Source organism: Cupressus sempervirens, chromosome 2, assembly GCF_028749045.1.
Source record: "Cupressus sempervirens isolate cs-2001-9-10 chromosome 2, ASM2874904v1, whole genome shotgun sequence".
NCBI classification, from domain to species: Eukaryota; Viridiplantae; Streptophyta; class Pinopsida; order Cupressales; family Cupressaceae; genus Cupressus; species Cupressus sempervirens.
This window is the reverse complement of record NC_143119.1, coordinates 712,274,440-712,299,633: the sequence shown is the minus strand read 5'-3', so window position 1 is coordinate 712,299,633 and position 25,194 is coordinate 712,274,440. Positions and strand designations below refer to the sequence as shown.

The 25,194-nt window shown below is 37.5% G+C and overlaps 1 protein-coding gene across 2 annotated transcripts in view; it reads left to right on the top strand.

Moving 5' to 3' along the window:
• The first annotated feature begins 3,946 nt into the window (after nt 1–3,946).
• LOC149575362 (2-oxoglutarate (2OG) and Fe(II)-dependent oxygenase superfamily protein) overlaps nt 3,947–25,194 on the top strand; it is a 221,279-nt gene continuing 200,031 nt past the window's right edge. The window contains exons 1-4 of one of the 2 annotated variants that reach the window (XM_089815131.1): nt 3,947–4,231; nt 4,345–4,471; nt 4,583–4,658; nt 14,813–14,885. In XM_089815131.1, the coding sequence (XP_089671257.1) occupies nt 4,175–4,231; nt 4,345–4,471; nt 4,583–4,658; nt 14,813–14,885 (333 nt within the window). In that variant the 5' untranslated portion in view covers nt 3,947–4,174. Of the gene's footprint in view, nt 4,232–4,344; nt 4,472–4,582; nt 4,659–14,812; nt 14,886–25,194 lie in introns of those variants that run through there. The other variant, XM_089815133.1, reaches the window with a different exon arrangement.

Sequence of the window (25,194 nt, the reverse complement as noted above, 5' to 3'; positions counted from 1 at the left end):
TAGATATGATGAAGGTTTACAATAAACTGAATTGCTCTTTTCTTCTTCTAGTCCTTCATTAGTTTGGTTTTTCTTCTAGGTGGTGTAAATGGATTGGAGCTTGCATTTCAGGTGCACATTTTTCTATTCTCATTAATGGTGCACCAACAAGTTTCTTTGCCTCTTCCCAAGGAGTTTGTCAAGGTTATCCTCTTTCTCCATTCTTGTTTATCATTATGGTAGAGGCCTTCAACAAACATATTAACTCTTTTAATCAAAAAGGGTTGTGGAAAGGTATAAATATTGTAGGTACATCTTTGTCCATAACCCATTCTCTTTTTGTTGATGATACTTTACTTTTTGGATCATCTACATATCAAGAAGCACAAAGTATGAAAAAAGTCATTGACCTATATACACAAGTTTCAGGTCAATTTATCAATGCAACTAAATCTAAAATTTATGTTTTTAATACATTCCAATTGGTTACTTAAAGAATAATCTATCTTCTTAGTTTTTCCCATGATTATTTACCTTCTACTTATCTTGGCGTTCCCTTTTTTATGGGATTAAACAAACTTTCTTATTGAAAATTTGTGATTGATCATATAAATAGTAGAATTAGTACTTAGAAGGTTTGTTGGTTATCCCTCTTAGGTAGAATTTTGCTTATCAAAATTGTTCTTTCTACCATTCCTAGTTATTACTTTTCCATTCTACAAGCCCCCAAAGGTATCATCTCTCAAATTGAAACTTTAATCCACACCTTTCTTTGGTCAAATAATATGAATGGTCAAAAGAAAATACCGCTAATTTCTATTCATGCCATGTCAACCTCTTATAGAATAGGAGGTGTCAGACTTCCCAACATTACTAATAGGAATAGGGCTTTTGATGCTAAACTTGTTTGGCAAATGTATAAAAAATCCTCTGCCAAATGGTGTCACCTTTTACAAGATAAATATTTAGATAACTTAGAACCTTCCACAGTTCTTACTGTGCTAGACCCACCAAATGGGTCTGTCATTTGGGATTTCATGATGGGTTCTCAAGAAGTTATTACTACATTCATATCATGGCAAGTGAACAATGGGGATAGTGTCAATTTTTGGTTTGATTCATGGAATGGGTTCCCCCCCTTGCCACTATTGATTCTCTAAAGGATTTTTCAAACATAGTGATTCAAGCTTGGGAAAAATCTTTTTCTACTTATGTCTTAGCTATTCATAGATTCATAGGGCTGGTCATTTGACAAGACCCATCAATTCTTCCTATATCCCGCAATTAGGCTACTTCTTTCAAACAAGTACCAACTGAAAGGAATGTTTTATATGTCTAATCAACCAAATTGCCTCTTTTGGGTTCCAACTAAAGATGGTAAATACTCTATTAAACTAGGATACTTGGCTCTCCAACACAACTAGTTTAATCATACTACATATCGTGCTTTTGAATTTTGTTGGAATAGCTCAGTTCTGCCAAAAGTAGGATGCTTTGCATGACTTGTACTAAAGAACTAGATTTTATCTAGTGATCATCTTCACATATTGAACATTTTCGACCCCTTTAACTATGTGCTCTGTCTATAAGTTATAGAAACAATAGATCACCTTCTCTTAGACTACCCTTTTGCCCAAGATTGTTGGCATTTTGTTCTTAATAAGCTTAATTTCCATATGCCATTACCTAATTCTATATGAGATTTATTCCAAGCATGACTAATCTTATTCTCTAAATCAATGTTTTCATGTCTTTGGAAGTGCATCCCTGCATCTGTAGTATGGGCAATTTGGTGGGAAAGAAGTAAGAGAATTTTTAGACAGATGTCATCTCCAATCCCTCAATTTTTGGAAGGATTAAAGAGATCAATTGTTGAGCTTGTTAATGCTTCAGTAAGTAAATATAAGGGTAAACATGTTTTTTCTCCTTGGGATGGCTATGTTATTCATCAGTGGAAGGGTTTACTTTTTTCTCATCTTCCTGCTCCATTGTGTCCATCCAAGATTCCTCTTATCCGAGCACAAACTAAGTGGATTCCTTCAAGTGAGGGTTATTTCAAACTCAATTTTGATGGAGCCTCTAGAGGAAATTCAGACAAATTTAGCTATGGCATAATCATTAGAGATTTTAAAAGTCATGTGATTGCAAAAAAATCATCTTCTCTCCCCCAGTGTACTGATAACAAAGTTGAGGCCTTGGCCTTGCTTTTTGGTTTGGATCTTTGCAAAATCACTTTCTATATCTAAGTTACATTTTGAAGGGGATTCATCCATTATTATTAATGCGTGTATTAAACGTCATGTATATAATTGGTCCATACAATATATATTATATCAAGTATGGTCTCTTCTTGATTCAATATCTGAATGTTACACCATGCATATTTATAGAGAAAGCAATCTTTTAGTTGATTGTCTGACTAATTTGGGTACTGATAGGGTTTATATTAACTCTTTACTTTCCTCACTTAACCTCCTTAATCTCCCCAACTTGGTTAATATTGTGACAAAAGAATATGTTTAGAATAAGGTTGAGTCATTCTCATTTTTTATTTGATAGTAAATCATGACTTCTCTATGATTTTGCATGTTTTTTCTTTTATGGATCTCACTTGTTCTTTTGAGATATTGTATGCACGTCAAGGTCTTGGATTGCACTTGCATCAGATGGCTCTCTAATATCATGGTCTCAATTGGAGTTTTGGATGTAGATCAATGATGGTAATCTTTATGACGATTTTTGTTGGGCTCTTGGTTTTGTTTCTAGCACCAAACACTGAATTGTATTCATATGAGTTTTGGGCTCTTCGTAATCACTATTTTCTCGGTTTGGGAATCTCGAAGACAAGATTCATTAGTGTCGATAGATACTCTCTCTTGATGCAGTATTTCTTCTTTTGCATCCTTTTTTGTATCAGGCAATGACCAGAGTTTATCTTTTCTGGTTCTTTTCTCTGGGAGCTATTTTCAACCAATTATTATTAATATAAATATAATGTTTCACCAAAAAAAAAACATTGTCCGATAAGAAAACATTAGGAAAAGGTTGACAAATTTTTAAAATAACTGTGTCCTAAATGTAGATTACATTGACGATTGGACCGAGATTTGAGACCAATTATGTGTAAACTAATGAATGATTAACCTAAGATTTGGACCCAAATTATTTAATATCTTGGCAATATGGTTGTCCCATATGTAGATTTTATTCACCAAATTGCGATTTCACAAAAAAAATATAATCACCAATTGGCGAAGATTCACCACTAAAAAATCACTGGTACCATATATTTGAAGTCTATGTTTTATTTGCCTTAAAATGGATATCCCTGTACTAAATCTATATTTCAAATTTATTTTTATTTTTATTTTATGGAGGTCATCCACAAACAAATTTTAGGTACCCGATACGGGCCCACGCGTGCCTAAAATCTCTTTAATTGAGAGCCAAAGACTAAGGAGCATCCATGCTGCCAAATTCACCCAGGGCACAATTTCGGCTTCATCCTTTATGATGTTTTTGAGCCTTGCACTCAGCAAGACTTGATCCTTGGTGGGCTCTTTGTAAGCCATTCAACTTCACTAGTGGACGAAGGACCCATTGACAATATTGCTTTAATTTAAATATTTTTATTAATTTAACAATATTTTCATTAATTTTAAATCTCCTACTTCAATTTTATTGAGGGCCCGTTTGGTGAGTGGAATAGGAATACGTATTCTTCCACAAATTTCGAATTCTTTGTTTGGATGCACTAAAACGAAATTGGAATACGAGGCAAAAATAGAATACGTATTCCAATTTTGGCCCAAAAATGAGGTTTTGCAATTCCATCCAAATAGGTGGTATTGGAATACGTATTCCTATTCCATTTTTTTTAATTTCAGAAAACATAAATTTTCGGGTCCACAAATTCCCATCAAATATTGACTGAACCAAACCGAAAACAGGAATACGTTCTATTCCAGAATACGTATTCCTATTCCGCTCACCAAACGGGCCCTGAAATCACACTTTCGTAATTTTTTCTTCAACTGAGAACCGAAAGAAAAACTTAAACGTTGCCGCCTCGTGGTTTAGACTGACCTATATCGAAGTTCATGTCCAAACCGTCTAATTTAGATAAGAAATTCAGACACTGATTCGAAATATACCGGATAGATTTCAGTGAGAGTTTCAACAGTTTGGCAGAGAAATGTTGGAAAATAAACGCCTAATCCTTCCAAGCTTCCTTTCTTATGATACGTGCAAGGTATATACAATCACTGTTTACTCTAGTTTTCTGTTTGTTAAATATTAAATTGCAGAAGGTTCAAATAGTTTCTTGAAATGTTTGTGTGTGTGTTTTTTTGTTTAAACATCCAGGAGCTGGAATTCATTCACAAGAGTTGCAGCACAGTTGGGTACAGAGCTAATGTCTTTTCCACCACCCTTGCCCACTTGATTGCCACCAATTGTGCTTCTCTTATCATGCCTTTTATTCCTATTAGAGGTAACTAAACGCCATTATTCTTTTCATGGGTAATAAAATTGTAGGAGTTTGGAATAATAATGAATGCCATTGTAAGTATTATAGTGAATTAAATGTCAATGATATTCGCAGAAAAGCTGAGGGAGGCCATAGAGGATTTCTTTGATTGTCAGTTGGAGCTCTTTATAGAATTCACCGGTCTGATTAGGTATGTGATAAATATTGTAAACAAATACCCTTATTTCAAAAAAAAAAAGAAAAAGAAAAGAAAAGAAAAAGTTTTTAGGTTGCTCTTTTCCGAACTTACAGATTCAAAAATCTAGTTTCTGAACATTGAGAATTCTCTACATAATAAAATAGGTGTTTAATAAATGTGAAAGTGCAAAAATTACAGAGAGTACACCTCAGAAAAGGGAAACCAAACGGACAGAGTAGCAAACAGCAGCAGAGCGACATCTCCATTAGAATCACGCACATGTGATTTAAATAATTATTTACCCAATTTCTTGTTCGTTTTAACTGAAGAGTTCGAGGTGGCTTATTGCCTGTACAAATGTTTCAAGAAGCCTCTTCAGTTCTGATTTCAGCATTCTCCTTGCTTGCTTAGGTTTTTGGACACAAACACACAGAGATGTGTGTATGTGTGTGCATGTGTGTATGTGTGTGTGTATGTGTGTGTGTATGTATGTATGTATGTATGTTTCGAGGGTCTTATGTATGTATGTCTCGAGGGTCTTATTTTAATCAATTTCTCATGTAAAAGTGCAATGGATGCCTTGAGAAGGATATCTATCAGCGTAGACAAATACAAATCATGGAACAGTGCTGATAGCCTACATTAGCTGTGTATCCCAGTTTATGTAATTCATGCTGTACACACCAAGTAGAACAATTGAGTAATTGGTATGAGATCTTATGTAAATCTCTTAAGTTCAAAACCTGTAACAGTGTATGTCAGAAAAAAGCACAAAATAAATTCACATCAGAATAATTTTTATTGGATCAATCTTACACCCCATCTCATAAATATATGTAAAAGTGAAACAACCTCCTACTGTTAGACTTAGTTGATTAATCTAAAACCTCCAGATCTTTGAATTGATTCGTTAGCACATTTTAAAATACAAGATAAGAGAGCTTAGAATAGGAAAATTCAATTTCTTTATTTTTAGGACTATGGATGTGGCATCACCAACTTGAAAGAAAAGCCAACGTGGCTTCCGGATTAGACAATAGCCCTGAGATGAGAACCTAACTGTACCATATTTCTAAATTGTAGAACAGAGACACAATAAGCAAGTAAAATTTTCAAATAAAAATGTTTAAATGTGCCCCACGACTGGCTGAATTGAACTATTTGAGATAAGGAAAATGTATAGATGTTGTAGAATCATACTATAGCATGACACCTAATGACATAGATAGTTGGAGATTTTGAATTTTATGTCCCGATTTAAGATATTCTTTTAGAAAATAATATTCACTCAAAATCTAAGTTATCATATTCGCTCTTGAACATGCAAATTTGACATTTGATTCGTAGCCAATTTGAAGTCGATCCTGGTTCTTGTCAAATTTGTCATTTGTTTGATGAATTCCCTGCAGATTCTCTTTTTTGGACCTTGGATGAATTTGGGCGAATGTCGAGCGAATTTTGTAGTTGACAGAAGAGCCTAGGAAGAATGATTGCAAATTTGGAGCGAATTCGGGCATGCAACCAAAAAAGTTTGACCTTTTTAATGTTTTTATTGTTTTGAAAAGGTGTTTTTTTGGTAAAAAAATATAATCTGATTTATTATCCAACCGACCCAACCCTAAAACACTCTAATACTTCATATAGTGGTGTATGAACTTATTTGCTGCAGCATATTTTTACATATATATATTTAAAAAATAAAATAAATAAATTTGTATGGACGAACCCAAAATGAACCTGAACCCAGCCCAAACTTGTTTTGATTGAATTTTGAACTCGAATGTTGAACTCGCATCCAAACTGACAACTTAGCTCAAAATATAGTTTTATAAAACAACGATTTATATATATATATATATATATATATAGAGAGAGAGAGAGAGAGAGAGAGAGAGAGAGAGAGAGAGAGGTTCAACAATGACAAAATTAGACAATAAGATCTTATTGAGCTTTCTATTAGCTATATATTCATATATATATATATATATATTTTAATCCTGACCATGTCGAGCTTTTCATCCCTAATTAATTTTAAAGTATGTTCAATTTTTTGTCAAGCCCCATGAGTACTATTTTGGACATAGATTTTGGCTCGTTTATCAAATTTTAGAGCAAGATACTTTTTGGAAACTAGAATTCATTCTACACACTTAAAATAAACATTTTGATTTTTGATCAATTTTCAATGATTTCTAGGGGGAGCATACTCAAATTTCATGTTTTTATCATGTCTCTACTTTGAAACTTCATTAAAAATCATACATTCATTAAAACATTAGAAAAACATATGGGATAAACTACACGGTGTTAGCTAACTTCTCACCAAAGTGATTAAGGAATAAATAAAAGAGTTAACATTTTAGGGGGAGCACACAAGATGGTATGTTATATTTTTTGATAAAAAATGACCACTTTTTGTACTTCCCCTTTTTGAGGGCCTTAATCTCCACCACTTTCAAAATAGATTAGTAGTTTAAAAACTATATTTAGAGTATTACAACTCTTGTTCTTATTGCATCTTCAAATTTTGACTCTAGTGTCTTCAATTTCCCGTCAAAGTTTAGAGTTTTCTGATTTTAGGAAAATGTGGCATCCTATACCCACTTTTTGGTCTCCGGTCTTTGTGCACTTACCCAAACATCAATATTAGGCACATGATAAGAAAGTGAAGCATGCAAATGCTTAAATCTACCAATAAAATCAATTACATTTTCTCTAACACCTTGTTAGGAATGTATTAAATCATTTAAAAAAAAATTAGGACCAATGTTATTTTGAAATTTTTGAAAAGATTACCAATCTTATGGAATGAGCTAATAGAATAAGGAGTTAAAAAACAATAGCATTGCAAGATTGTCCCTAAAGGTTTGAGCAAATAAAATTTTCATGAATATACGGTCATGAGAGAAATCACTACACAATGTTTGAAATGTTTTGATATGGGTCAAAGGGCCAGCTTTACCATTTTAAGTCTCTAGATGAGAAATCTCTATATATTGTCGAATAATGGCACAGAGTGGTGTTGGGCCTTTCATTTTTTTCTTCTATCACCATATTGTCTCGTAACACGACTTGCTCCCACTGTACGATCTAATTATGCCGCCTTTTCTCTTGGTACTGTATGGTGACTCATTTCCCATCACCCATACCATACGATATGCCTCTACTTGCCATCATTGTATGGTAACAATGAGTATTTATTGCTGTTGTCGATGATTTGGGTCGTGCGGTGATGCTTTTATACCTTCTCATATCTTGCGTTCATTTCTGCAATCCAATTGCATAGTTTAGTTATGTTTCCCTTCGAAATGCTTTACTTCATTTTCCAAACACGATGGTCGTACAGTGTGTTTTTTCCTTCGCTAAACCTTGTTACCTTATACCATAAGGTATTTGAGACTCACCGCACGATATGATAGTTTCCCTTGGTATGATAGTTTCCTTTTAATTTTATTTTTTGCCTAAGTTTAAGTTGTTACTACCTTGGCTTGCACAGTTGTGCTTCCGTTGCTCTTGCCTCTCATGATAGATTTTCAATTTTCAGCCATTGACAGGGTCTACTACTTCCTTCCCGTTTAAAGTCCAAAATTTTATTGCTTTGTTATTGCCAACTTCTCACATCTTGTATGGCCCAAGCGACTTCGCTTTAAACTTGCCCTACTTAATTTCATTACATCCATTGTATTTTAAAACTAGTTGCCTTGGTGTAAATCTTGTTCTCTCGAGGTGTTTGTCATGCTACACCTTTCGTCGTCGTTGTGCTATTTCGGTTGCCCATTGTACCGTCAAATGCCGTTCATCCAATTTATTGAGATTATATAGTCTCATCCTTAGACTCTCTATATCTCCCAACCCTTCTCTATATCTATCCTCAAACTTGGTACCATAAACTCAGCTAGCACGATAACCACCTATCCAAAAATCAATTGAAAAGGTGTTTGTCTTGTAGTAACTTTGTAAGTGGTGCAATAAGCCGAAAGTACTAGTGACAACCTTTCTTCCCAGTCCTCCTCAACTTTGCATGACTTGTATATCAGAGATACCAGTATCTTGTTGGTGGCTTCAACCTGGCTATTGGTTCTCGTGTAGTAGGGACTTGAATAGGAATGAAAAATCTTGAATTCTATAGTAAGCAATTTAATCACATGGTTGAACAAATTTCCCCCTCGATCACTCGTAATCTGAATGGCTATGTCGTACCGTGTAAATATTTGTTCATATATGAATGTGGCCATACTGAGGGTTGAGTTATCGCGAAGGACTTGTGCCTCAACCCACTTAGTGTGGTATTTCGTTGCAATGACGATATACCTACGCCGATGCAATTTGCTTGTCTTGAGTGGCCCCACAAAATTTAGCCCCATCTTTCAAACAACTCATGTGCATTGGAGGGGTTCAGATGCATCAAGTCTCTTTTTAGGGGCTTCCAATTGACCACCCATTCCCTCGCATCATTATAAATTGTTGGCCACCACAACCTTGCCAGTAACACTTTTCGTGCAGTTATATCCAGTCCCATATTACCTCCTGTCAGATCTTCATGTGCTTCCCTCAGTACATTCGGGACTTCCTCCATAACGCATCGACAAAGTACTTGATCAGGCCCCATTTTATAGAACAATCCATTAATCAACTAGAACGTTTTGCTCCTCAACACCAACTTCCTTCTCTCACTCGGTTGCATCTACTGAGGGAACTGTCCCGTTGAAAGGTATTCTCCGATACTTATGTAACATGAAGGTAAGTCTGCAATTCTAAATAGGCGTGCATCCGAGAAATCATCATAGACACAATCAGATGGTTCTCCGAATTTGATTTTGGATAAGTGATGCATGCTTACATGGCTCTTCCCTAGCTGTACTATGATGTTGAATGTGAATTCTTGTAGAAGTAGCCATCTACTTACTCCCTTTGAATGATTGGCTTGTTTACTAGGTACATTAGATCCTGGTGATCTACATAGAAAACAAATGTAGTTAAGTAATGGAACAATTCACAATCTTCTGTTTGCCAATTGAAGAGTTGTTGGCAATTTGGCTAAGCTAGACATTGGATGTTGTTATGGCAACATATGTTCAGTACGAAGAAGACAGACCTTGAGGAATGAGTCATGCTATTTATACTTCGAAAATTGTCCAAGTATCACTCAGTTTATCTGGTAGAACAGATAGAGTTTTGATCAGCGCAGTTCACAGAAGTTATATTGGTACGTGCACACTTAAGGAAATATAGTATAGAGTGCGATGACTCTAGAGGCAAGTCCGTTGGTCAGTACAGACAGTACAACAAGAGTTATGGACACTTTACCAATTATGGCAGTATACAGGCATAATAGAGCATAACAAAGAATTGAATATTTTGGGTTAAGGAATTATTTTGTTTACAAAATAATTACTTAACTAATTAGGGACGACATCCTATATGTTAACTCTATGTCAGCAAAAGATAATGTATTTTGTAAAGTGTAATAATGCATGAAAGCTGACTAGGCAATAATGTTGTAATTGTACAGGTATAAAGGAAAGTTTGGGAATGCAAAGTTTTGTGAAGTAATATATGTGATGTGTGATATGCGAATTCTAGTGTATGATCAGAGGAATGTGAACTGAGATAAAGTTTTTTGTCGAGTAGCAAAGGCAATATCAGATATTGAAGATATCATTAGCAGTGTAAAGAGGTTTTTGTATCTATCTCTTTGTATTAAGGAACTACATTGTATATTGCATGTTTGGGCAGTGAGCTCATCTTGCATACATTTTGTATTTGTATATAACAACTCCTAACATGTTGGAGGCGTCTAACAAGGCCTAAGTCCTCTAACAAGGCCTAAGTCCTCTAACAAGGCCTAAGACACTATATAGATGTAATAGACTCCTAACAGGGTCAATATCTTTCACAAAATACTTTTGATTAGTGGATCATTTTGTGGGTACCATCCCCACCAGGGTTTTCCCTTGGACAAGGTTTCCCTAGTTAACAAAATATGGTGTTATGAGTTCTCTTATTGCATGGTCATGTTTACTATTCAACATAATTAGTTTACTTTCATATGCAAGTTATAAGGTTGTTAATAATATCCAATTTTGGGCTAAAGTTTGTAAAATACTTATTCACCCTCCTCAACATTTCCTATTTCTAACAAGAGTCCATTTAATGAGTTTAAATCGTCTTTCAAACATCCTTATATTTCTAAAATTCCTTCTTTGTTTGGTTCAATCCGTCACTTCCTTTTGTCAATTTCTTTCTTGGCTTCAGACTCAAACAATGATGCAAGGTCTTCACTCGCCATTTGTGTGTATAGGTCAATTGTGAATTTCCTACCACTTCTCTCCATCGAGAGAGTGTTTCTCTTCCAGTCATGGTTCACCTTTGCTTGTACCGACGAACCTCTTCCAAGGATACCATCGCACCCTTTTCTTTTTAGTGGTATCACCACGAAATCCAAGATGAGGGGCTGCGTTCCAATCATTACTTGTGCTATTAGGGTCCCGATGGGTTTGATGCTGTACTGGTCGACACTGACTAGTTGGAAGGTTGGGGGCCACAATGTAGGTCGCTCCTGTCTTTTCTATGTTTCCTCAGGTAGTACGTTGAAGTCAGACCCTTCGCCAATAATAGTGTCTGTCAAGATAGTTCCAAGGATGTCCATCTCTACCACTGTCGGGTGCCTCCCCGTATTCATCACAAGTAACATCAGATCTTCTACAGTTCTCGAGGGAGTTTTCACCTTCGTCGTAGTTTTCTTTCGCCTTTGGCCCACTTGATGCCTTCGGGGATGGTGTCACATTTAATAGAGTCGTTCTCAATTGCAATATAGCAACAAGACGGTCTTTCAACTTGACAAAAATTTCAGTTTGCATCACTTGCTGAATGTTATTTTGTTTCGCCTGCCCCTGTAGTGGGGTGTTGACAATGTCATTTGTTTCTCTTCTTTCTGCCATCATTTCCCTTTCAATGTTTGCTTTGGCTTCCTGCATCCTCCTCTTTTCAGCTTTCGGGTTCGGGTAAGCAACTTTCTTTGCTTGATCTTAGGTCATGGCTAGAACCTCCTCCCTGTTGCTTTCAATGTTTAGAAGTTTACCCTAGGCTTTGGACACTTAACGTTGTTGTGGTCTCCCAACCTACACCGTCTGCATAGAAATTGCAATACTTCCCCCCTTGTGCGCTCTCTTGCAAAGTGACCCCATTGGTTACAAGTATGACACTATATCATTGGCCCACTGCTTGCGTCGTATTGAATGCAACTACAACCCTCATTACTATTATTATCATTTTCCACCTCTTCGTCATCTATTATTCCTGTAACCGCTAGAAGATGCCACGTTGGTGTTTGTGTTCCCTGTCCCTGTAGCTGTTGAGGTGGATGCTTCCTGTGTCAACAAGACCTGTTAATGCCCTCTTGTTTTCATGTTGTACAAACATTCCTTAGTGGAATGTTCGACTATTCAACAAATGTCACAAAATTGTTTCTTTGGGCAAGAGACCTTAGTGTGACCTTCTTTGCAGTCGATTGGTGTTGGTGTTCATAGTTTTGGACTCCATCATATGGAGCATATCTTTTGGAGAGCTTGAATTTTCTTGTTTGACTCTTCACTGCTATTCTCTCCAAATGAATCATTGTCATCGTCATCTGACGATTTGCTTTTGTTATTCTTTGTCGTTTTGCTCTCTCTCCAAATCCATTTCTGTATTGTAAGTATCATCGTACGATGTTGAAGGCACTATCTTCATTTTTCTTCGAAGAGCAAGCTTCAAGCCCTCAATGAGCCATCTTTCTTCAATCCATCCATTGGTGGATTCTCTATTTTCACACTAATTCTTTGAGTCATTGTTCATATCCACAGAGTGTTTCATCTTTTGCTTGCTTTGTATTATAGACCTTGGCCAAAATTTTATTGTTGTCTCTATGTAGTTGGAATTCTATCTGAAACTCCTTTAGGTTCGCCCATGTGGCCACCTTCGTTTTATTGACATTGAAGAACTAGTCAGTGGCTACTCCCCTCAAGGTTGCTGAAAATTGCTTTACTCAGTCATCTTGATTTGTCACCCCATTGGCTGTCTAGATTGTCTCACACATTCTGTGGTGTTGCACAGGATCTTCTTTCCTGTCACCCATGAACTTGGGCAGCTTTTGCTTCTGCCTTGCCATAGTGGCTAGTGTAGGTATTGGTTGTGATGGTACAACCAATTGTGTTGGTACCGTCAATCTCAGTGTCCTAGAATTTGAAGTGTTTTGTACCTCTTCACTTGGTATTCCCAAACTATTGGGAGTGTCTAAGCTTGGTAGGCTGCTCTAATCCTTGTGTCCCTTTGTCACTTTGGTACTTTTGGCAGCACTATTACCCTGTGTCCCTTTGTCACTTTGGTACTCGTGGCGGCACTACCTTCGGCTTCTTCTCTCTCCCTCCTTCGTTTCTCCCTTGCCTTCATATGTGGAGTGAAGGTTAAGTTTTCAAATAAAATCCTTGTTTCTTCAATGAAATCCTCCTCATGATTCTGCTCTTTGCCATGGCAAAATCCCTCATCGTGTTCATCACTACCTACGACCTCACCTTCACTGACCACCTCCTCGGGTCGTCCTTCGGTGATCCTGTAGAACCTTGGCCTTCTTTCGGCCTGTTTATGAAGTAATATCGCTTTTTGAGTAGCCTCTACTTGTCTATCTCCTTTTTAGTATTCCTATTCTTATTTAATTGATCTAGCATAAATGTTTCTATTATTCATCCACAAGAAAGCAACAACACATTATAAAATTTAAAGAATACTTTTTTGTCTACAATTCATGTCACTTAGGACATAATCATCACAACGTGTTATCTTTATTCATTCTCCAATTCGGGGTTCACTTTATATCTCCTTTGAGACGAGATTCATTTTCTTCCTTGCGGTGATGACATTCCTCCCTTTCACGTTCGAAATTCCCGACAACTTGTCATCGGTTCTCACGGTTGATTTCTTCCCTTTGGTTTTGGAGTGCTAGAAACATTTGTGTGAGCAACTGTGGGAGACGACTCATCAAACAATCAATGATGAGACTTACTCTAAGCGTGCTCTAGACAACACCTTCGAGGATCCCTTTCCGTGTGGCTTCTCTTCACATGTGTGTCTCGATGGATGCCTATAATATGGATATAGAGTCCAAATTTAATTGTCGTTCCCCTTCGAAGAACATGTGATTCTCGTCCTCCTAACTACTCTCATTGTAATCTATGGGTTGTCCCTTGGGGTCCCTTTGCCATTCAGTCATTACTACTTTCCAAAATCCTTAAAGGCAACGTCGCCAATGTTTACCACCTATGGTAAACTGGTTTGGTTCATGCTACGATAACAAGGAAGTATAACACAAGCAAATACAAATGTTTCAAGAAACCATGAGTGTATATTCCATTAATGCTCTTCAAGTGCATCAATATCACAAGGCAATACAATGCTGAAGATCAAGATATACCTTTCTCGTTCATGGAAAAGCATACATATACTACCCAAAGGGTTGTGACTCAACTGTCACGTCATAACAGATTGCCCTTCGGTTACTAACAACATCTAATTTTTTCCTAACAACATGTTTAACTATTCTTGATGGACAATACAAATCTACGGACAACAGTTTGAAGGTGATTGAAGTTTGTAGTGGATAGTTATTGTTTCTTTATTTCTTTTTGTACTGTAAACCAAACGGTAAAACACTCAAATAACTAAAGGAATGCTTAAGATTGAGGCTATATATCAGGTGAGTCTATTCATATTACCTTAGATATAGAATATTTTGCATAGTTCTTCTTCTGCAATTCTTGAACTTTTGATCAGGGAGAAAAAAATATGTATAGTATAGTTGTTAATATGAATCCTATATAAACTGTGCACTTTCTTTTGTTCTACCTTTTTCTCGCTTATTTGTTTTCTTGTCAAGTTTAATTGATTAGGTATGTAACACTATAATCTATGCTAAAAATAAAGTTCAATTAGAGAATTAGGAGTTTATAGTTCAAACCTTGTTCTTAGTCATTCTATTGATATACCTTGCTTGCTATAGAGTAAATCTGGAAGAAATTGAATGAGTGGATCTGGGAAATGCTTAATTAATACTTTTAATCTTAATTTTTCCTTTGCCTAATATAATAAGTTTATTTAGCTAATGTCATTTATACATTATGTTTTTATTACAGTTGGACTAAAGGGGCAAGCATAGGATGGCATAGTGATGATAATAGACCATATCTCAAGCAGCGCCAATATGCAGTATGTAATCTTAGTTCTGCTTTAGAGGAACTGCAAGCTACAAAAATGCAAGGGAATTCTTTTGTGGAAAAGATTTCAAGCTTATTTGATAAGCTATGCAGATTTACTTTGCATTATGTGTGGTTGAGTCCTAGATCATCGTATAGTGACTCTAGACATACTTTTTATTTTCCTTGTTTCATTATAAACAAACATTAGTATAAGAACATTATTATACAAATTTGTGAGGCATAGGCTTAACATTTGAAGACCACAACTCTTATCGATTGTTCTGAAACACCTTATATATCTATAAAGTTGATTTAACATTTCCATCTATTTTATGTGGATCAGGTAGTTTGTATGATTGTATGAGGTTTTTTGTTATGCCTTTGTTTATGGAAATAAACTATTTATATAGATATATATGTTTAGTTTAATTTAATTTTTGATTTGTCAATTGGTGCCAAGGGGGTACCTCCTTGGTGCAGGGGCATCTAGGTGGGCTCATGATAGACCTAGGGTTCCTATGTTTGTTTTGGCTTGTAGTGGTACTAGCCACACCACTAGGATAATAATGGAACTAACATAGTCCTAAGTGGAGACATGTTAAGTATAGGAAGCCTTGTTAGGCCTTAGTTGCTCGTAGTTGCACGATTAGGTTAAATAGGACACTTTTGTGTTTTGGAGGGTAGAATGGCCAAATAGATGGTTTTAGGTCCTTTTTACATGTTTTAAGCCCATTTAGTCCTTTTGGTAAAGTTTGGTAGCCTTTGGACCAAGTTTGAGGGCAAAACTCTAAAAGATGTAAAAGTTGCTTAAAAATTGTCAATGTTGTCATTGACAACATTGACGACTTTTTGTTGCATACGAGCAACTTTGTGGATGGAGCTTGGTAAATGTCTGAAACAACTAGAGTTGGACTTAGGATGAGTATTTAAGGCCATCCTCGACCTGATGAAGGGGTTGGAAGTTTTAGTTGATTTGTGTGTACGAACTAGACAACAAGAATACAGTTATAGTTCATTTTTTTGAGTATTTTTGGCATTTTCATGGATTGAAATAGGAGTTGCAGCGTTTGGAAGTGTTAGAGGAATTCATTCTAAGGTTTTGTATAGCATTAGTTTGTGGTTTTGTAGGTTTCTAGTTGGTTACTAAAATTGTTTTGTTTTTTGCTTGCCTGCTATTTTGAATCAAGCAATTGAGCAAAATAGGGTCATAGAGCCTCTTTCCAAAGTGAAACTTGCATGGCTCTTTGGGATTAGGAAGATGACTCCTTGTACATATTGTACAGTGAAGGAGGGGCCCTAGAAAGCAAGGGAGACATTTTTGTGGTGATGCCCTAGGCGAGCTAGAGATGCATGGCTAGGGATCATAGTATACAACAGAGGAGTTAAGAGGGATTGAAGGCTTAGAAGTTAAGAGGGATTGAAGGCATAGATTGCTTCAATCAAAGCTTGTAAGAAGGTAGAGGCATGAGGGTAGAAGCTCCAAAGGCAATGGGTAGTGTTGGTGACAAGTCATAAGAGGGGAAATCCTAAGTTTTGCTAGACAGGGTTGTAGAACCTTAAAACCCTTGTTTTTAGGCACATTTGCAGGTTGTACTATACAGATGATTTGGAAGACTAAGACTTCAAGAATCCTTTAGTCCTCTGAAAAGGGTATCTGGATCAGTGGTTAGGTTACTCTCTTGTTAAGGACTTTTGCAAGTTGTTCCAATTTTTCACCAATAGTAGGGCTGATTGCTTGTAGCCCTGTTTGGTAGTTTTGGAAGCAAATAATGTGTTTTTTTGAACTCGATTAGGGTTCCAATCTCCAAAGTGGTTTTGGATCTTGGAAGGGATTCAAATGACCTTCAAAAAGACCTAAACCTGTTTATGGAGTGTCTGTTGAGCAAAAGGAGGTATGGTGTGGAATTGATGCTGAGGAAGCATTGGCTAGTACAAGTCTAAGAAGCAATGGTGAAAGAGTTGTTCTAGCTTATTGGCGTTCACTAGTTGAATGGACTAGGACATCATAGGTAGGATCCTAAGGTGAGTAGGGCAGGAAGAAATCCTGTTAGGTCAGGAGAAGGACCTAAGAAGACCCAAGAAAAAACTTGGGGAAGGAGCAAGACTAGTGTTACACCAGAGTGGTATCAGAAGAAGTTAAAGATTTGAGAAGTTAGTGTATGTCTGTAGCTGTTGGAGAGTCAATGGGTGAGTCAAGCATGGTGACAAATGCAGAACTAGCCAAAGAGGTTGGTGAGCAAAAGGAGAAGAATAGATTCCTTGAAGAGGTGAAGTTAAAATTGGATGCAGTTGCTGATGCAGCTAAGAAAAAGCATGAAGAAAGCAATGAAAGAGGTAAGGAGATAGCAGAGGAAGATGTTGTCCCTGAACCAGATCTTGTCTTGAATGAGGAGCCTTTCTTGAAAGCCATAAAAGCCTTAGGAGGGAAGGCCTTGGAAGGTGTGCCACTATTTAGTGGGAAGATGGATATAGATGCAATGATGGATTGGATAGATGGGATGGAGAACCACTTTGAATGTGAAGGAGTAATAGAGGCACAAAAGATCAAAGTAGTCAAGTCAAGACTCAGAGGATCAACATTGACATGGTGGAAATATGTCCAAGATGAAAGGGTTAGGATGGACAAGAAGCCTATAGCCAATTGGAATGCTATGGTAACCAAATTGAAGGAGAATTTCCTACCAGAGGATTTTGAAATTCAACTTCACAAGAGGAGACAAGGACTCAAGCAGAGAGACTTGGATGTGGCCTCTTATACAAAGGAGTTTTAGAGGTTATGCCTTAGGTCCAAGAAGCAAGAAGAAGAGCCAATAAAAGTGGCTAGATACTTAGGTGGTCTAAAGTGGAATATCCAAGAGGAATTAAGCTTGTGGACACCTACTACTGTTCAAAGATGCCATCAACTAGCCCTTAAGGTGGAAGAGAAGAATAGGAAGAAGGGGGATTCTAACTTTAAGGATAGAGGCAAGGGAAGAAATCAGAGGGGTCAAAGAGGAGGATATCAAGGTAGAGGTAATGAGCAGAGGAACCAAGGTGAGACCAAACTCACCGAGCAAACCACTGAAAGCACTCCTAGAGGAGGTAATGGTAGAGCAAGAGGTAACCAAGGAGGATCTAGCAGAGGTAGAGGATCAGGTAGAAGTAACTCTTACTTTGCTAGCATGAAGTGTTATAGTTGCGGTCAACTAGGCCATCCGCCATATAGGTTCCTTGAAAAGCCTTCTTCTTCAAACCATGACAAAAGAGTGACATATGCTCAAGAGGATAACTTTAGTGGCAAGGAACCTAAAGTGGATCACATAGATTCAGAGAAAGGAGAAAACCTCATGTTTAGGAGGGTATTGATCAAGCAACCAGCTCAAGATGAACCTAAGCATAGGAGGGCTTTGTTTAGGATCAGATGTAAGGTTGGCAAGGTAGTGGTGGACTCGGGCTCTATTGATAACATAATATCAGAGGAGGCAGTCAACAAGCTCAAGTTGACCAAGATACCCCATGTGAATCCCTATAAGGTAACTTGGCTCAACAAGGGTTAAAGCATTTTAGTGAATGAACAGACTTGGGTTGATTTCTCCATAGCAGGGTACTAGGATAGGTTGTTACGTGACATCTTGCCCATGGATGCTTGCCATTTGCTGTTAGGTAGGTCCTGGCAGTTTGATAGAGAGGCAGTGTATGATGGAAAGGCAAATTCCATATCATTCAAGAAACGAGGTAGAACCTTTAAAATTCAATCTCAGTTGGAAGGAGGAGAACCACAGTCCAAGGGTGCCTAGTGTGTTTTTATGTAGTGGAAAAGAGTTTGTCAAGGATCTCAAAGATGATGAGAGCCAAAAGCTATGTAGTTGTACTGAAGTCCAAAGGAGAAGATAAGATAGTTAAAGAGACATTGCCTACAGAGGTACAAGCATTGCTTGAAAAGTATAAAGATATTGTAAGTGATGACACTCCTGTCACTTTACCTCCTAGAAGGGTGATAAGCCATCAAATAGGCTTAGTTCTTGGTGCATCTTTGCCAAACAAAGCAGCATATAAGCTCACTCCTGACCAAAACTTGGAGGTAGCGAGACAAATACAATAACTTTTGGATCAAGGCTTGATCAAGAAAAGTATAAGCCCATGTGCAGTCCTTGTTGTACTAGCATCCAAGAAGGGAGGAAAATGGAGGCTATGTACAGACTCAAGGGCTATAAATACGATCACAATTAGGTATAGGTTTCCCATACCTAGGATTGAGGATCTCATGGATTATCTTGGAGGGGCCATGTACTTCACAAAGTTGGTTTTGAAAAGTGGATATCACCAAATCAGGATTAAGGAGGGAGATGAATGGAAGACAACATTCAAGACAACAAATGGGTTGTATGAGTGGCTTGTGATGCCATTTGGCCTCTCAAATGCTCCTAGCACATTCATGAGGCTCATGAATGAAGTGCTTAAGGACTTTACTGGAAGGTTTGTGGTTGTGTATCTAGATGATATACTAATCTTCAACAAGACAAAGGAAGAGCACATAAAACATGTGGAAGCACTATTGTAGTGATTACATGAAGAGAAGCTTGCTATGAACCTTGAAAAGTGTGACTTCTTCAAACAAGAGCTTGTGTATTTGGGCTTTGTGGAGTCAAAGGGGTCCTTGAAGATGGATCAAGAAAGATAGTAGCTATTCTCAACTAGCCACCACCTACTACATCTATTGAGGTAAGAAGTTTTCATGGTCTAGCTCAATTTTATACAAAATTCATTAGGAATTTTAGTGGCATATGTGCACCTTTGCTAGATACTATTAAGGGTGGAGTTAAGTCTAAATTCAACGGAATTTAGAATTTAGAAGTAGAGAAATCCTTTGAGATGCTAAAGAAACAAGTAGCTACCCAACCTATTTTGCAATTGCCTAGTTTTGAGAAACTTTTCACCATAGAGTGTGATGCAAGTGGCCTAGTAGTAGGGGGAGTGTTGAGTCAAGAAGGTAGGCCAGTAGCCTTCTTTAGTGAAAAACTAAATGAAGCCAAAAATAATTATTCTTCTTATGACCTAGAACTCTATGCCCTAGTTCAGTCTCTTAGGAAGTGGAGACAGTACCTATTGCCCAAGGAATTTGTTGTATTTACTGACAACCAAGCTCTTAGCTATATCAATACTCAAGAAAAGCCGAGTAATAGGCACTTGAAGTGGATGGAGTACTTACAAGCTTTCACTTTCACAATTAAGCATAAGAAGGGGTAGATGAACAAGGTAGCAGATGCATTGAGTAGGAGATTGCCAACTATCCAAGAGGTTCAGTTACATAGCATTGGGATAGAGAGCTTCAAGAGTCTCTATAAGGAGGATGAAGACTTTGTAGAGGCATACAAGGTATGTTCTGACTTTGAGAACCATTTCCATAGCAAGTTCTTTGAATTTATCTTGTAGAATGGATTGTTATTTAAAGGCAATCAGTTATGTGTACCAAGGGGATCAATAAGGGAAAATCTAATTCAAGAAAGACATAATGGGAGCCTAAGTGGACACTTTGGTGTGAGCAAAACTTCAGAATTAGTTCAAAGATTCTATTATTGGCCTAAGGTTGTTAGGAATGTGACTAAGTATGTTGAGCAATGCATGGTGTGTATGAAAGCCAAGGGTGGAATGAGCAATGCAGGTTTATATCAATCCTTGCCAGTCCCAATAGGCCATGGGAGTGTGTGAGCATGGATTTCATAGTAGGTCTTCCCAAGACAAAATAGGGATATGACAATATCTATGTAGTGGTTGACAGATTCAGCAAGATAGGGCACTTCATTCCATGCAAGACTACCAATGATGCTAGTCACATTGCACACTTATTCTTTAAGGAGGTTGTGAGGATTCATGGACTTCCATTGAGCATTGTTTCAGATAGAGATGTAAAGTTAATGAGCCACTTTTGGAAGACTTTGTGGAGCAGACTTGGTACAAACCTTTCATTTGGTTCAGTCTACCATCCTCAAATTGATGGCCAGACTGAGGTGGTCAATAGGGTGTTGGGTAACCTCTTGAGGTGCCTAACTAAGGAGTATGGGCAAACATGGGATGGTATCATTCCCCAAGTAGAGTATGCTTACAATGACAGTAAGAATAGGACCACAGGCAGAAGCCCATTTGAAATTGTATATGGGATGCATCCAAGAGGTGTATATGAGTTGAGAGATCTTGGAGGAATGAAATATAGAAGTGGACATGCTAAAGATTTTGCCCAAACCATGAAAGAAATCCAAGAGCAAGTAAAGAAAACTATCCAAGATAGCACACAAAAGTTGGGATGAAAGGACATACAGTTCTATATTGGAGATTGTGTCATGGTGCATTTGAACAAGTCCAGGTTGCAGAAGGGTGTGCCAACTAAGCTACAAATGAAGAGAGTAGGACCTTGCAAAATCATAGCCAAATCTGGAGCCAATGCTTATAAGATTGATTTACCATCAGAGTTGGGCATCTCTCCTGTTTTCAATGTGCAAGATTTGGTTGAATTTAAAGGTACATTACCTCAAAATGCTCACAACAGTCAAGGAGTCAGTGCTGGTTTGGAACCTACAGTGGTACCTTCAACAAGCAAGTTGGAAGCTAAACAAGTGTTGGACTCAGGAGTCAAGAAGGCCACTAGACACAAGGTGTACACTGAACACCTCATCAAGTAGAAACACATACCATATCCAGAGGCAACTTGGGTTGCTGAGGCAGACTTCACCAAAGCAGGCATCCCTCAAGACCTATTGTCTACAGGAGTGACATAGCTTTCTTTTGTGGGGGAGTTTGGTACAGGGGCACCTAGGTGGGCTCATGATAGACCTAGGGTTCCTATGTTTGTTTTGGCTTGTAGAGGTGCTAGCCACACCACTAGGATAATAATGGGACTAACATAGTCCTAAGTTGAGGCATGTTAAGTGTAGGAAGCCTTATTAAGCCTTAGTTGATCCTAGTTGCATGATTAGGTCAAATAGGACATTTCTGTATTTTGGAGGGCAGAATGGCCAAATAGGTGGTTTAAGGTATTTTTTACATGTTTCAAGCCTTTGGACCAAGTTTGAGGTCAAAACTCTAAAAGATGTAAAAGCTGCTAAAAAATTGTCAATGTTGTCATTGACAACATTGACAACTTTTTGTTGCATACGAGCAACTTTGTGGATGGGGCTTGGTAATTGTCTGAAACAATTAGAGTTTGACTTGGGATGAGTATTTAAGGCCATCCTCAACTTGATGAAGGGGCTGGAAGTTTTAGTTGATTTGTGTGTATGGACTAGAGCCATAGACAACAAGAATACAGTTACAATTCATGTTTTTTTGAGTATTTTGGTATTTTCATGGATTGAAATAGGAGTTGCAGTGTTTGGAAGTGTTAGAGGAATTCATTCTAAGGTTTTGTATAGCATTAGTTTGTGGTTTTGTAGGTTTCTAGTTAATAAAATTGTTTTGTTTTCTGCCTGCCTATTGTTTTGAATCAAGCGATTGAGCAAAATGGGGTCATAGATCCTCTTCCCACCGTGGAACTTGCACGGGTCTTTGGGATTAGGAAGATGACTCCTTGTACATATTGTACAGTGAAGGAGGCGCCCTAGAAAGCAAGGGAGACTTTTTTGTGGTGATGCCCTAGGTGAGCCAGAGATGAATGGCTAGGGATCACAGTACATTAGAGGAGTTAAGAGGGATTGAAGGCTTATATTGCTTCAATCAAAGCTTGGAAGAAGGTAGAGGCATGAGGGTAGAAGCTCCAAAGCCACTGGGTAGTGTTGGTGACAAGTCATAAGAGGGGGAAACCTAAGTTTTGCTAGACAGGGTTGTAGAACCTTAAAACCCTTGTTTTTGGGCACATTTGTAGGTTGTATTGTACGGATGATTTGGAAGACTGAGACCTCAAGAATCCTTTAGTCCTTTGAAAAGGGTATCTGGATCAGTGGTTAGGTTACCCCCTTGTTAAGGACTTTTGCAAGTTATTCCAGTTTTTCACCAATAGTAGGGCTAATTGCTTGTAGCCCTGTTTGGCAGTGTTGGAAGCAAATAATGTGTTTTTGTGAACTTGATTAGGGTTCCAATCTCCAAAGTGGTTTTGGATCTTGGAAGGGATTCAAATGACCTTCAAAAATACCTAAGCTTGTTTATGGAGTGTCTATTGAGCAAAAGGAGGTATGGTGTGGAATTGATGTTGAGGAAGCATTGGCTAGTGTAAGTCTAAGAAGCAATGGTGAAAGAGTTGTTGTTCTAGCTTATTGGTGTTCACTAGTTGAATGGACTAGGACCTCATTGGTATGATCCTAAGATGAGTAGGGCAGGAAGAATCCCTATTAGGTCAGGAGGACCTAAGAAGACCCAAGAAAGAAGTTGGGGAAGGAGCTAGATTAGTGTTACACCACTCCCTTTGTATTGTACTTAAAGAAAATATGACATATGTTTCAGCCAATGTTCCTAAAAAAAGATTGATCTTCAGACTCATCTACAAAGCCTTCTTCCTCAACATCCTACTTTGATGTGTCCTCCACATGTATTATAATGCAACATATATAGAAGCACTCAACTCTACTCATTAATCTGTGTCTCCATCTCCTGTGCAATTACATCCCCATATTCCTTCAGAAATTTCTTGTGCTTCAGGATACATTTTAGTAGAAGGTTCAATGCTCCCCCATGGAGCTGTTTTCCATGAGGGTGTGCTTTGAGAAGATTTTTGTCAGGAAGTCACTTCTATTTTTGTTGTAAGCTCTAACTACCTCCACTACCCTTTGCCTAAGTACTTTGCATGAGACTTATTGCAGCCAGCTTTCTCCAATCTCATTGGCCTAGGAAGTCCACTATAGTGGATAAAAAAAGCTTTATTTAAAGCTTTCATGCTAGTGTGCACTTGATATCCCACAGATCTCGGAATTGATAGTTAGTGAAGAGGAATTGTTTTTGTTGTTTTGAAAAAGAGTCATGCACAAGTGACCACTCAGACAATAATATTTGAATTAATGCTTGATTACGTTGTCATGATTACACCTAAATATAACACCACCCCTCGAGATGGGAAAGAGTTTCGAATTTGTCATCGAAGATTGTTTAAGAAACATCAGCATTGACCTGCACAATGAGAGGATGGGAAGAGTGCTGCTGCATTATTGGTGGCAGTCTTGTACTCGATTCACACAAGCATGTTCAGGTGAATACAAGTGCTAGGATCATCAAGTAGAATATCTAGAATTCTGTCTTCGATTTGGACTACACAGTGGTTAGTCAATACATCTGCCACCCTGTCTCAATTCATATCATCAAATCCCCTTCTATGTCACTTTGCTTGATATTCTTTATGAGACAAATTTTAAAATCGTCAAGCCAGGAACTTTTCATCACTATTGGCACACAGAGCTACTTTTTTTGCTAATGCTCGATCTAGAGTGCTATTTTCTTCTCAAATTAAGCATCTGGCACCCAAGGTCCCCAAGATCCCCTACAACCCATGAGTAAAATTGAGAATAAATCATTTTGTAGGTGGTGGATGCCACTTTAACTTTTCTCTTTGCTTTTCTAAAAACTTCTTTCCAAGTCAGCTCTATGGACGGCCTTGAATTTTTGAATGATAAGAGGATGAGGAGATATGAAAAGTTCCATCTTGATTCCTTTCCTTTTTGATGTACTATCGTTGAGTTCATTGAGGCAACTTTTGTGGCATTAAACTGTTTTACAGAGGGGTCCTTCTCGCATGGCTGTACATAGACCCATTTTGGTATACAACAGAGTAACTGTTGTATCACGAATCATTCGTATTCCCTAAATTTGAGGTGCTAGCTGACGTGTACTTGATTTTGCTCTTGGATGATGACAAACATCTCTATCTCAGGTGGTTGTTTCTTTCCTTTCAAATTGTAATTTGTAAAAGCTCTGTTAAGGCTCTCTTCATTCACCATTCTGGCTAGCACCCTTGTGGCAGAAAGTAGGTGATATCAGCCCTACAAAATGTGTTAATGTTAGTGAGTTTCAGTCAGATAAAATGCACTGAAGATATTTAATATCTATGCAAATATATCAAATACTTTGTATATATATGAGATATATACTTAGTTCATTTAATGTATATATATCTAAGTCAATGTCTTACTCTTTGTCATGATAATTAGCAAATTCTATTGATAACTAATGAGCATTAAAGAGACATGCCTCTTAAAATCATATACATATCCTTTGAGAAGGTAACTTGAAACACACATAAAATCTACCAGTGCTATTACAAGTTACAATAGTGATAAATCTATAAAAGATAATATGGTATCAGAGCAAAGCCTGGGAGAAAAGATGTAATGTTGCTATAGATTTATATATTTATTATCGTTGTT